At 63.4% G+C, this 10650-nt stretch overlaps 2 protein-coding genes across 2 annotated transcripts; one reads left to right on the forward strand and one right to left on the reverse strand.

The window, feature by feature from the left end:
* The first annotated feature begins 659 nt into the window (after nt 1-659).
* KIF12 (kinesin family member 12) lies at nt 660-5285 on the forward strand. Its single transcript, XM_039720536.1, is given in 17 exon segments — nt 660-869; nt 872-1020; nt 1148-1226; nt 1308-1429; nt 1581-1656; nt 1775-1909; nt 2405-2540; nt 2774-2865; nt 3092-3227; nt 3311-3429; nt 3541-3645; nt 3734-3993; nt 4169-4340; nt 4420-4503; nt 4579-4700; nt 4805-4941; nt 5073-5285. Coding segments are annotated over 17 exon segments (2079 nt in total). The 5' UTR covers nt 660-779; the 3' UTR covers nt 5138-5285.
* On the reverse strand, nt 5284-10624 carry VTN (vitronectin). Its single transcript, XM_039720581.1, has 9 exons — nt 10506-10624; nt 8736-8878; nt 8163-8282; nt 7396-7692; nt 7150-7289; nt 6739-6895; nt 6481-6630; nt 5660-5932; nt 5284-5478 (listed from the first exon to the last, which is right to left on the reverse strand). Exons 2-9 carry the CDS (start codon nt 8794-8796, stop codon nt 5363-5365), a joined length of 1314 nt encoding a protein of 437 aa, XP_039576515.1. The 5' UTR covers nt 8797-8878; nt 10506-10624; the 3' UTR covers nt 5284-5362.
* Between the last annotated feature and the right edge of the window lie 26 nt (nt 10625-10650).

Consider the following 10650-nt stretch of genomic DNA (forward strand, 5'->3'; position numbering starts at 1 on the left):
CCGCCCCGTCGGGGAAGCGGAGCAGCGGCTGGGGGGCGCGGGAGGGGCCGGGGGCCGCGCTCATCCTGCCCGGCTCCCCCGGGCCCGCCGCCGCCCCGGCTTTTATCCCCCCGGGTCCCCCCCGCCGGGCTGGGACCGCCCCGAGCGGGCGGTGCTGTCCCCCCCCAGCCCTTCCCAAGGGCTCCCGGGGCCGATCCCAGCTCCGCGCCCCCGATGGCAGAACCCCGACTGACCCCCCAGCATCCCCGGGGACCCGTACCCCCGCCAGCTGCTCGTACAGCTCTCCCCGCGCCGCCGTCGGGGCACGGCGGGGCCCGTGAGGCTCCCAGGGCTCGGGGACCCCCCTGCCACCGGCCCCCTGCGCTCCCTCCCCGGCCTCCCCCGCTCGCCCCCCGCCGTGCGACCGCCGCTCTCCCGCAGGGCTGGCACCGGTCAATGTTTAACCGGAGCGGTGGTACCGGTTGTGCGGGGCAGCCGGGGCCGGCTGGGGGTGGCTCCCGCCGGGACCGGCCGGGCGCTGCGGGCACCCCGAGCGCCGGGTGCTGGGGGCCGCATGGAACCACAGGGGGAGCGGGGCGGGGACCCCCAGCCGGACCCCCGGCCCAGAGCGCTCCCACGGGGCCAGGACAGACCGTAAGTTGTCGGGGAGACGGAAGAGACAGAGGCCACCCCGTCCTGGAGCAGCAGGACTTGGGCAGTGACTGCCCGGCTGATACAGACAGCGGGGGGTGGCATCCCAAAAAGGCTGGGGGGAGACAACACTGTCCTTCTGTGGCGACATGGCGGGGACAGTGAGCTCTGTCCCCTGCCAGGCCCCAGGGCACAGTGGAGGTGGGAGCACGCTGCGAGCACAGCACGACCGGGGGTCCCTCTACCCCGGTGCCCGCGGTGCCCGCGGGCAGAACCCCCCAGCTGGGGGGCACCCACCACCCTGCTGCCCTCTGTTCCCCAAAGGAGCCCTGGAGAGGAGCGGGGGGGACCCGTGGAGGGCAGAGAGACGCGTCTGAGAGTGGTGCTCAGGTAAGGGGAGACGGAAGGGCTCAGGGCCGCGGCAGGAACCTCCCTGCCTGGGGCGAGCTCACAGCAGGGCTCCCCAGGGTCCCCGTGCAGCGACACCTCTGTGTCCCCGTCCACACCCCGCCCTTAGGGTCCGGCCACTGACCTGCACGGAGACGCGGCGAGGTGACCAGCAAGTCGTGCACAGCCTCGGTGACGGCGCCGTCCACGTAAGTGCCACCTCCCCGTGGGGGTGCCGGGCTCGGGGAGGGCTGCGGCACCCCCTGAGCCGCCGCTGTCCCCTCGGCCAGGTCAGCGCGGCCAGGCACGATGCCACCTTTGGCTTCAGCGCCGTGTTCGACGCCGGCGCCTCGCAGGAGGCTGTGTTCGAGGGCAGCGGGATGAGGCAGTTGGTGGAGCTGGCCATCGACGGGTGGGTCCCGGAGAGCCCCCCGGGGACCCCAACCCTCCACCCACCCCACGCCGCGCCTTTCCGGCGCGTGTGCGCTGCCCGGGCTGTGTCGGGAGGTGGCATCGCTGTGCCACCGCCTGCGGCCGTGCCTGACGCTCAGCATCTCCTACAGCTTCTCCTGCACCGTCTTTGCCTTCGGGCAGACCGGCTCGGGGAAGACCTACACCCTGATGGGACCCCTCGGCCAGGTACAACTCTGACATCTGACCTGATCCTGGTGGTGGGACGAGCCCTTCCCACCCGGGGCTGGGCTCTGGAGCGGGCGGGTGCCCGATGTGACCGCTCACCATCCTGGCATCTCTGCAGAGCGACACGCAGCCGGCGTCCCCTGCCCTGCTGGGGCTGATGCAGAGGTCCTTCACCTGCCTCCTGGAGCAGAGCAGGAGCCGTGGCTCTGACCTGGCTCTCAGCGCTTCCTACCTGGAGATCTACAACGAACAGGTGAGTGCCTGCCCAGCCGGCACCCTGTGCCCTGCTCTCCCGGTGCCTTCCTGTTATATTTCTTTTTCTTGGGCCAGGTCTCATAAGCTCTCAAAAGAAATATAATACACCCAACGATAGCTCAGCTATTATTTTGGGGGCATAAAGTAAGCAGGATGACTTCTGCTGCAGGTTTAATAGGTTTAATAAAAGGCAAAATAACAAACGGAAAAACTCGAGCCAGGTGCAGAGGTCTGCTCCTGGTAAAAACACCTCACAAAAGCCCTTAGCTCTTTTGTTCTCTTCTTTTTCTACCTGATGGGTCAGGCGGGACTTTTTGGCTTCTATCCAATTAGCTGTCTTCAAATTTTTGGTGAAGTCCCTATGAGGTGGATTTTTCACCTAATCATTGAGAGAAACGTCTGGGCTTCTTTCCTTTTTTGGGGGACAAAGGCTAGTTTTGCCACTCTGTCATTAGGGGGCACACTCTTACACCTTCCCTCTGCCGTATCCCAGGTCCGGGACCTGCTGAGCCCGGGACCACCGTGCGCCCTGCCCCTGCGCTGGAGCAAAACCCGCGGCTTCTACGTGGAGAACCAGCTCAGCGTGGAATTCGAGAGCCTGGAGGCCATCGTCAGCCTGCTGCTGCAAGGTGCTGAGCCACAGGCACGGGGCTGGGACATGTTCAGGGCGTGCTAGACCCGGTGTGGGGGGATTCAGCCCCCCACAGGCTGTCCCCAGGGCTGGTGGCACTGTGATGGCAGCCAAGAGGAGCGGCTCTCCGTACAGCTGCAGAGCCAAGGCAGCAGCGGCTGCTGGGCAGTGGGTGCTGTGGGGTTGGGGCAGGGATGTGGGGTGTCATGCTGTCAGTTCCTCCCCCGGCAGGATCCCAGAGGCGCCGGACCTCGGCACACGCCCTGAACAGGCACTCGAGCCGCAGCCACGCCCTTCTGACCATCCACGTCCGCAGCCGAGCCGTGAGCGAGCATCCTGCTCCTGGGCAGGGCTGGGGGGCTCAGGGCTCAGCGCGGGGGGGCAAACAGCCCCACGGTGGGGGGGTCACGCTCTCCTCAAGGATACCTGGGTGGGGCTGGAGTGGGCAGCCGGGAATCCTATCCAAGATCCAGGAGTCGGGACAGTGCTGTGGGACGTGGGGAAGGGGTGATGGGGGCCAAAGCATCACCCCCCAACGTGGTTCTCCAGGCCAGCGCCTGCCCCAGCAAGCAGGGCACGCTGTGCTTCGTGGACCTGGCTGGCAGTGAGAGGGTGAAGGAGACTGGCTCCAGCGGGGAGCTCTCCGTGGAGGCCAACAGCATCAACCGCAGCCTCCTGGCGCTGGGTAAGGGCTGGGAAACCCACCCGCCCTGGGAGCCCCCTGCTGGCCCCCACCAGAGCTTTGTCACTGTCCTCATCCTCCGGCAGGACACTGCATCTCCCTGTTGGCCAAACCCCGAGGGAAGCGGACGCACATCCCCTACCGGGACAGCAAGCTCACCCGGCTGCTGGCTCGCTCCCTGGGCGGCTCGGGCATCACCCTGATGGTAACACCATGGAGGAGGCCGGGCAGGGGTCTCACCCTGTGGATGGGAGGGCTGGAAAAGGATGGTGACCCTCTGGATGACAGTCCAGCAGCATGTCTTCCTCGTTGGCAGGTCGCCTGCATCTCCCCATCCTCACGCTGCCTCTCAGAGACCCTGAGCACGCTGCACTACGCCAGCCGTGCCCGGAAGGTCACCACCAGACCCCTGGCCAACAGGGTATGACAGACAGGAACCCCCTCTGAGCTCTTGTCCCCACTGCTGGGACCTGCCCGGACCCACCCCTTTATCCACCCACCCGTCCCAGGTGTCCCGGGAGAAGCTGCTGCAAACCTTGGAGCGAGAAATCCACGCCCTGCAGCTGGAAAACCTCTCCCTGCGGCAGCAGCTGTGCCTGCCCAGAGTGCCCGTGAGGAGCACGGAGGTCTCAGGGAACCCTCCAAAAGCATGGGCAGGCTCGGGAGACAGGTACGGCCCTGCAGGGCAGCTCCCACCAGAGGGAACCCCAGCCTGGCCCAGCCTCTACGGTCTCCTGCGGGACTTCGTGGTGGAGAACGAGCAGATGAGGTATGGGAGGCTTGTGTGGGACCCCTGAATAGGGGATCAAGGGTCTGCCAGGGCAGCCAGAGCCCCTGGCTGGCAGCACCCTGCACCAACCAGCCTCCCTCAGGGACTCCCCAGGGCTGGGCAGGGCTCTCTGGAGGCTGCCAATGCCCTGCTGGGCTTCCTCACTGCTCCCCAGGCAGCCCCGTCTGTCCCCACACCTCCCGGCTGGGCCATCCCACAGAGCCACCCGCAGCTCCTGTGCCAGCCAGCCCCTGCTGCAGAGTGCCTGCACCCTCCACGTCCCCCCCAGGTGCTCGGAGAGGCACCGGCGGCCCGACACCACACCCAGCTCTGTGCCCCGGCTGCCGGTGAGAGGGGGCTCTGCATGCTGCCCACGGCAGGGTGAGCGTGCACACACCACCCACCCACTGCTGTCCTCTCTTGCAGAGGCTCCCTCCTGCCTCCAGCCGCCCCGGCTGCCCAGGGTGCTCACAGTGCTGCCCTGGGCCAGCTGATGCCACCATGTTCCAGGTACAGCCCCAGGGGTCTCTTTGGAGGGTGGCACAGGGGTGACACAGCCACCTTGACTGCTCTGCTCACCCCCAGGTGCTGCCAGTGCCCGCTGTGGCACAGCCAGTCCCCGCTGAGGGAAGTGCTGGACAGGAGGACACGGCTGTGCCTGGCTCCCATCACCCCCACGGGCACCCCCAGCCGCACCAGAGGCAGCGGTGAGAGCCACTCCTTGGGCATCAGCTGCAGCTCAGGAATTCCTTGGAGTTTCAGGGTGTGGTGGGGCAGTAGGTGAGGGCTGGTTTGTGTGTCCTCTTGGCAGGAGTCGTGGCAGGAGCAGGAGCTTGTCTCAGCAGCACCCGCTGCAGCGGGAGCTGCCAGGCCCCGAGCGCGTCCCCAGCCCCGAGGCAAGGGTCATCCCTTCAGCACCACCGTGGCCAGGGCTGCCAGAGCCCAGAGGTGAGCAGGGCAGTGCTGGGAGACCAGGCAGGGCCTTGATGGGCACCCATCCCTGCACAGCCTCTCACACCAGGGGCTGGGCACTGATCCTGGGGAGATGGAGACCTGACCCTGCTGCTCCCCGCTGGCAGCTGCTGGCACCGTCCCTCTCCTCCAGTGGGAAGAGGCACTGGACTGGCTGGCAGAGCAGATCTGAGCTGCCACAGGCACGCCAAGGATGGGGCCAGCATCAGGGATCTGGCACAGCCTGGGGGGGACAACCACAGCCCTCAGGGACATGGGACCTTGGACTGCAAGGACTGCACAAACCATGGCACGGACGGTTGGATGGATGGACAGACAGAGCTCTCCAGCCTGCAAGGCCCTCACAGTTTATTTCTGTCTAGCTGGGGCTGTGCTGCTGGTGGCTCCAGGGATCCCGTCAGGTGCTCTCCGTGGGCTGGGGGCAGTCCAGCCAGTACTGGGCGATGGAGCGGGGGTAGCGCGGCCGCACCAGGTCCACGCGCTTGGTGCGCAGGTTGACACGGTAGTACTTGTCTGGGGAAGGGGACACGGCCGTCAGGACTGTCCCCAGCTCTGGGGAGCTGCCAGCCCTCACTGCCAGCACCTTCCCACTGCATCCCAAAGCCCTGAGCCATTGCAGAGAGAGAGGAGCCCTCCCCACGCCCCGGCAGCCCTGGTCCCGCATCATTCCCGGATCCTGCCAGACCAGACTCACCTCCTACAAAGAAATAAACACTCTGGAGCATCTCACACGTGGAGCCCGACAGCCCATCGCTTTCAACACCTGCTGAGTCGGGGTCATTTTGCAGCCAGCTCCAGAATCCCAGGTTCAGTGACCGGTGGTGGTTGTACCTCTTGCGCTGGCGGCGAGACTTCCTCCTGCGGGGCTGCTGGGAGGCCACGTAGATCCTGCCGGCCATGGCAGCGTCCAGCCGGCTGGGCACGCCCCGCCAGTCCCGGCTGATGTACCACGGGCCGTTTGCCCCAGCTGCAAAAGGAGCAGAGGGTGAGTGAGAGGGGTGAGCTGAGCCCACGCCCACAGGCAGCACCCAGCAGCTGCTCCGAGACCCGCAGGAATGCTCCGAGGGATCCCAGCCTGGATGGGATGTGTGACAGTGACACAGGCCAGGCTGAACCAGGAGTGGCCCCCCCATGGCTGGGATCTACTGAGATCCCTTCTCCTCCTCTCTGTCTTTCATTTCCCCTGCCCAGGGCTGGGTTTTTGCTGTGGCATCTCCATCTCCAGTGACAATAAACAGTCCCCAGCAGTGACACCGTGGTGTGAGGCAGCTGGTGGTGGGTTTGGTAATGGGGGACATAACGGCTGTGAGGGTGGGATTTGGGATGCTGTGGGAGGTGCATCTGAGGCCTGGGGGGTTCCTGTGCATGGCCTGGGCAGGATGTGATGGCTCATCCTGCCCACCCTTGCTTCCAGGCATCGCTCCCTCCTCCCTGGGTGTCTGATGCCTTGTGCCCTGTCAGTGCCCGCTGTTGGGAACTGCCAGCCCTTCCCCCCGGGGCTGGCCCAGCCCTTACGCATCCTGCCGCCAAAGAGGAGCTGGAAAACATCCTCCCAGCTGTCCCTGTTCATGAAGGCGTAGTGCTTGAACACCGTGGAGGGGGAGGACTTCTCGCAGTCGGCCTGCGTGGGCTGCTGGGCGAAGTCGTAGGACCAGTAGTACTTGTCTAGGAGAGGATGAGCAGCGTGTTAGCAGGGAACAAGCACTGAAGGGGTATCCAGCCTGTGCCCAGCAGTGCCAGGCTGTGCCAGGAGCAGGCGGCTGCCCCCCTTACCCTTGAAGAAATAGACTCTCTCATTGCCGTGGTAGCTGTGGGCGGGCAGGGCGAACGCTGCGTCCACGTTGTCGGGGATGCCCTCAAAGCCCTCGGAGATGTCCCGTGGGTACCCAGGGTCCAGGGCTCCGTCATCAAAGCGCCAGTACTGGGTGCCCTGGGGGGTGGGGGACAGAGAGGGGTCACAGGTGCAACATCCCCCAGCCACAGGTCTGCCAGGAGGAGCGAGGGGATGTTGGGGACCCCCATCACGGGGCTGTGGTTGCTTGTGGTTCCAAAACAACCACAGGGATTTGGGGTTTGTGGCAACCACTGTGTGTGTGGGTGTTTGGGAGGTGCCAGAAGGGGATATAGGGTGGGTTGTGGGGTTGTGCTGGCCACCCTGGGAGTACCCCCAGCCCTTCAGCCCACCTTGAAGAGGTAAGTCTTGCCCTGGCAGTTGATGCGTGTGAAGGCTGCATCGATGGGGCCCTCGATGCCCCAGACGTCACTGATGAGCTTGGGGTAGCCAGGCCTCACACTGGTCTTGTCCAGCTCATAGAAGTACTTCCCTGGGGAGAGAGGAGAGGTAGGGGCAGCAGGAGGGACTGCAGACACCAGCAGAGGGTGACAGCATGGCAGCATGTCCCACGTGCCTGGGGAAGGTCCCCAAAGTACCTCGGAAAGCGTAAAGGGAACCGTTCTTCAGGTCGGTGAAGGCATCAAAAGGCTTCCCGCTGCACAGCTCCTCAGGCTCCTCAGACACCCCTGGGGTGGTGTTGGGCACCTCTGGCAGTGTCTCCTCGGGGTTTGGCTTGCTCTCTGGTGTGGTCTCCACCAGCACTGGGTCTGTGGGCGGGTCTGTGGGCAGCTCTGTGGGGTCTGCCACGGGCGCCTCGTCCGTGACAAGCTCGACAGGGAGGTTGTAGTCCAGGTAGTCATCCTCTGGCTGGGCAAAGACGTCTCCCCGGGTCACTGCAGGAGGGAGCAGGTTGGTTCCCCCTGGGTTTGGGTGCAGGAGATGCTCCCTCCCAAGAAATACAGATTTATAGAATCATGGAGTCGTTAAGGTTGGAAAAGCCCTCTAAGATCATCAAGTCCAATTTAACCCGGCACTGCCAACCACATCTCCAAGTGCCACAAGTACACATATTTTAGAGCACTTCCATGGATGGTGATTCCACCTGGGCAGCCTACTCCAATGCCTGAAACCCTTTCAGTGGAGCCCTAACCAATCTATCCAATTAGCACAGATCCCAGGCTCCAGATGGTGATGAGCCAGCTCTCAAAACCCCCCTGTGCTGCAGCAAATCCTGGTGCTGACTTCAGCCCTCAGCCACAGGTGGGTGCAGAGCTGGCCCAGCACAGACCCCACAGTGTGGAGCACCCAAAGCCACCCCGTTCCCCCTGTGCCCTGGCCAGGAGGGTGGCCATGGGGACAGTACCTTTGGCTTTGCAGACGGTGGAGTAGTCGCTGCAGCAGCTCTGGTAGTACACACAGAGGGTGTCACACTGGCACTTGTGCCCTGCATCGAAGCCTTCCTCACAGCGGCCCTCGCAGGAGTCTGCAAAAGCCACCCCACAGCTCAGGAGGGAGAATGTGGAGAGGGGCAGTGGGGCCCATGCCTCTCCTCCAGCCCAGCCCCATGGGAGAAAACAACCTTGGGGATGTCCTGGTTGGGGGTACCCCACCCCTTCATGGTCAACTCCATCCCCAGGGGTACAGCAGCTCCTTGCCCTGCTCCCACTCAGGTCCTGCTGGGGTGGGAGCCACAGACTGGGCTGTGCCATGCTCCCAGTTCCATGCTGGCATGTGTGGGGCAGGGATTTGCCACGGCACCACTGACACCCATGTGCTGCCCACTTGCTTTCTCCCCATCCTGCAGGGTACAGCCAACGTGGCCATGGCCACATCCACTCCCTCCCTCCCCACCCTGCGCAGCCCCTCCATCAGCCCAGGAACCTCTCTTTCTCCATCCCCAAAGCACCTGGCAAGGTGTTGGCTGGCTAAAGCTCACCTTCTGCAGCACGGGTGGCGGCCAGCAGGGCCAGCACGAGGGCAGGGACGAGCAGCCTCATGCTGGGTGTCCGGGAGCGCAGCCCTCCTGCGACTGTGCGGGCTGGAGCACGGCAGAGCCCCAGCACCCAGTGTTTGCTCAGCCTGCCCCCGGGGAAAGCAAACAGCCCAAGGTCGGAACAGGGGACTGGGACAGAGATGATCTCCCACCCAGCTTCCCGCACAGCCCACGCTGAACTGGGAATGTCTGCAGGGGGACAGGGCTGCCACCAGGGTAAGCAGCTCCTCCCCAGCCCCGGTGCAGGTTGGGCACTGGTCAGAGGGAGTGGGGAGGAACAGCAGAAAGACAGAGCCAGAAACCAGTTTTGAGGTCGTGCCACACTCATTTCATAACATCCCTCATGCTGTAAAAGCAACCAGCTGTTTCCCAGCCTGGTTTTGGCAAAGCCAAAAACCCAAATGAGACTGGATGGGGGAGCTATGCTCAAAAGACAAAGGGAAAAGCCCCGGGTTTATGTTTGGCCAAAATATCACCATTTTGGAGGGCTTATTCTTGGGATTTCAGCTTTCTCAATGTCACGGCTGGGAACAGACCTGGGGAGCCCCACGGCAGGGTGGCTTGGGATGGGGCAGGTGCCACCTCAGTGCCTGGGGACCAGAGGCCAGAGGTGAGTGGCCAGGGGCAGGAGCCCTCAGCACTTTCACTGCAGAAGGCAAACAAAAGCCTGTGTATTTTGCTCCCGTCATTCCCTTTCCAACCAATCTTTCAGTTACTAATTAATGTCGACTCAGCTCTTTTGGCAGCTCCTGATAACTCTGGGATGTTTATTGAATCGGGGCAAGGAGCAAATGCACACGAGGCTGCAGCAATCCTGCTCTTCTGCCTCTGCTGGGACAGGAGCTCCAAGGGATCTGTCCCAGCCCTGGGGCAGGAGTGGTGCAGTGTTGGGCCTTAAGTGATGCAAGATTTGGGGGGAGAGAAACTGGGGCAGGGTGCCTGCTTCTCCAGGGGTCTTTCAGACACAGGCAGTTCCTGGCATCTTGCTGGAAAGAGCTTTATTTGGTTTTGAGACAGGCATTTCCACCTGGAAGCCCTGGGGGGCTGAGGGCAGCTACCAGACATCAGCTTTTGGGACAGAACTTCTGCAGCACTCACCCCACTCCTTGTCCCCTGGCCTCAGCTATGGCAGGGCTGGCATTGTCCCCAAGTGCTGCACCAGGGCTTCATCCCCTCCCTGTTGAACCAGCCCTGGGGGGCAGCAGCCCTGCGAGGGTTCAGGCTTGGGGGAGAAGGGCTGGGCATTGTCTGAGCTGCTTTGGCTGATCAGCTAAGACAAAGCTCCCTCCTGCTGCTCCAGGCTCCCAACCACCAGCCACAGAGCCATGAAGGCTCAGCGAGCCCTTCCCTGCCAGGAGCAGATCCCAGGAGGGGTTGGTTGGATGAAGGGGCCCCGGGGAGCTCCTGCAGCCAAGGGCCGAGCACAGCCAGTGAGGAGAACCCTGGAAATGGGGCTGATCCCCCAGGGCAAGGCTGGGAACCGCTGCAGCTCCACAGCCCAGGCTGCTGGGTCTGAAATCTCTCCCCACAAAAAAAGCAAAGCAAAGCAAAACTAAAAGCAAAACAAAGCGCAGCTCTCTGGGCTAGTCAGGACAAGCCTAAGGGAATGGTTTGAATTCTGCTGCCCCGGGCAGCAAACCCTCTGCTGCTCTACACTGCAACAACCCTTATGGTTACCCCTGATTAATAATAATTTATCAGGACATTCCTTACTGGTTGTGTGCCGAGCTTCTCCCGCAGTTTTGCGCTGCTCGGGGTGCCCCGTTCGCCGTCCTTCCTTGTGGGATGATGTCCCTTTCCTCTGTCTGTTCCTTCCTAGTGGATTCAGAGAGGATTAAGAGCGACTCTGTCACATCCA

The sequence above is a fragment of the Passer montanus genome, unplaced genomic scaffold (genome assembly GCF_014805655.1).
Source record: "Passer montanus isolate IOZ18808 unplaced genomic scaffold, ASM1480565v1 scaffold44, whole genome shotgun sequence".
Lineage (NCBI taxonomy): Eukaryota > Metazoa > Chordata > Aves > Passeriformes > Passeridae > Passer > Passer montanus.

Excerpts from the sequence above, each read along its gene's own strand:
- VTN (XM_039720581.1), bottom strand. The coding sequence starts at position 8,796 with ATGAGGCTGCTCGTCCCTGCCCTCGTGCTGGCCCTGCTGGCCGCCACC. Across the intron at positions 6,896-7,149 it reads GCAAGACTTACCTCTTCAAG|GGCACCCAGTACTGGCGCTT; the intron begins GTGGGCTGAAGG and ends CCCACCCCCCAG. Across the intron at positions 5,479-5,659 it reads TGTTTATTTCTTTGTAGGAG|ACAAGTACTACCGTGTCAAC; the intron begins GTGAGTCTGGTC and ends CCCCTTCCCCAG.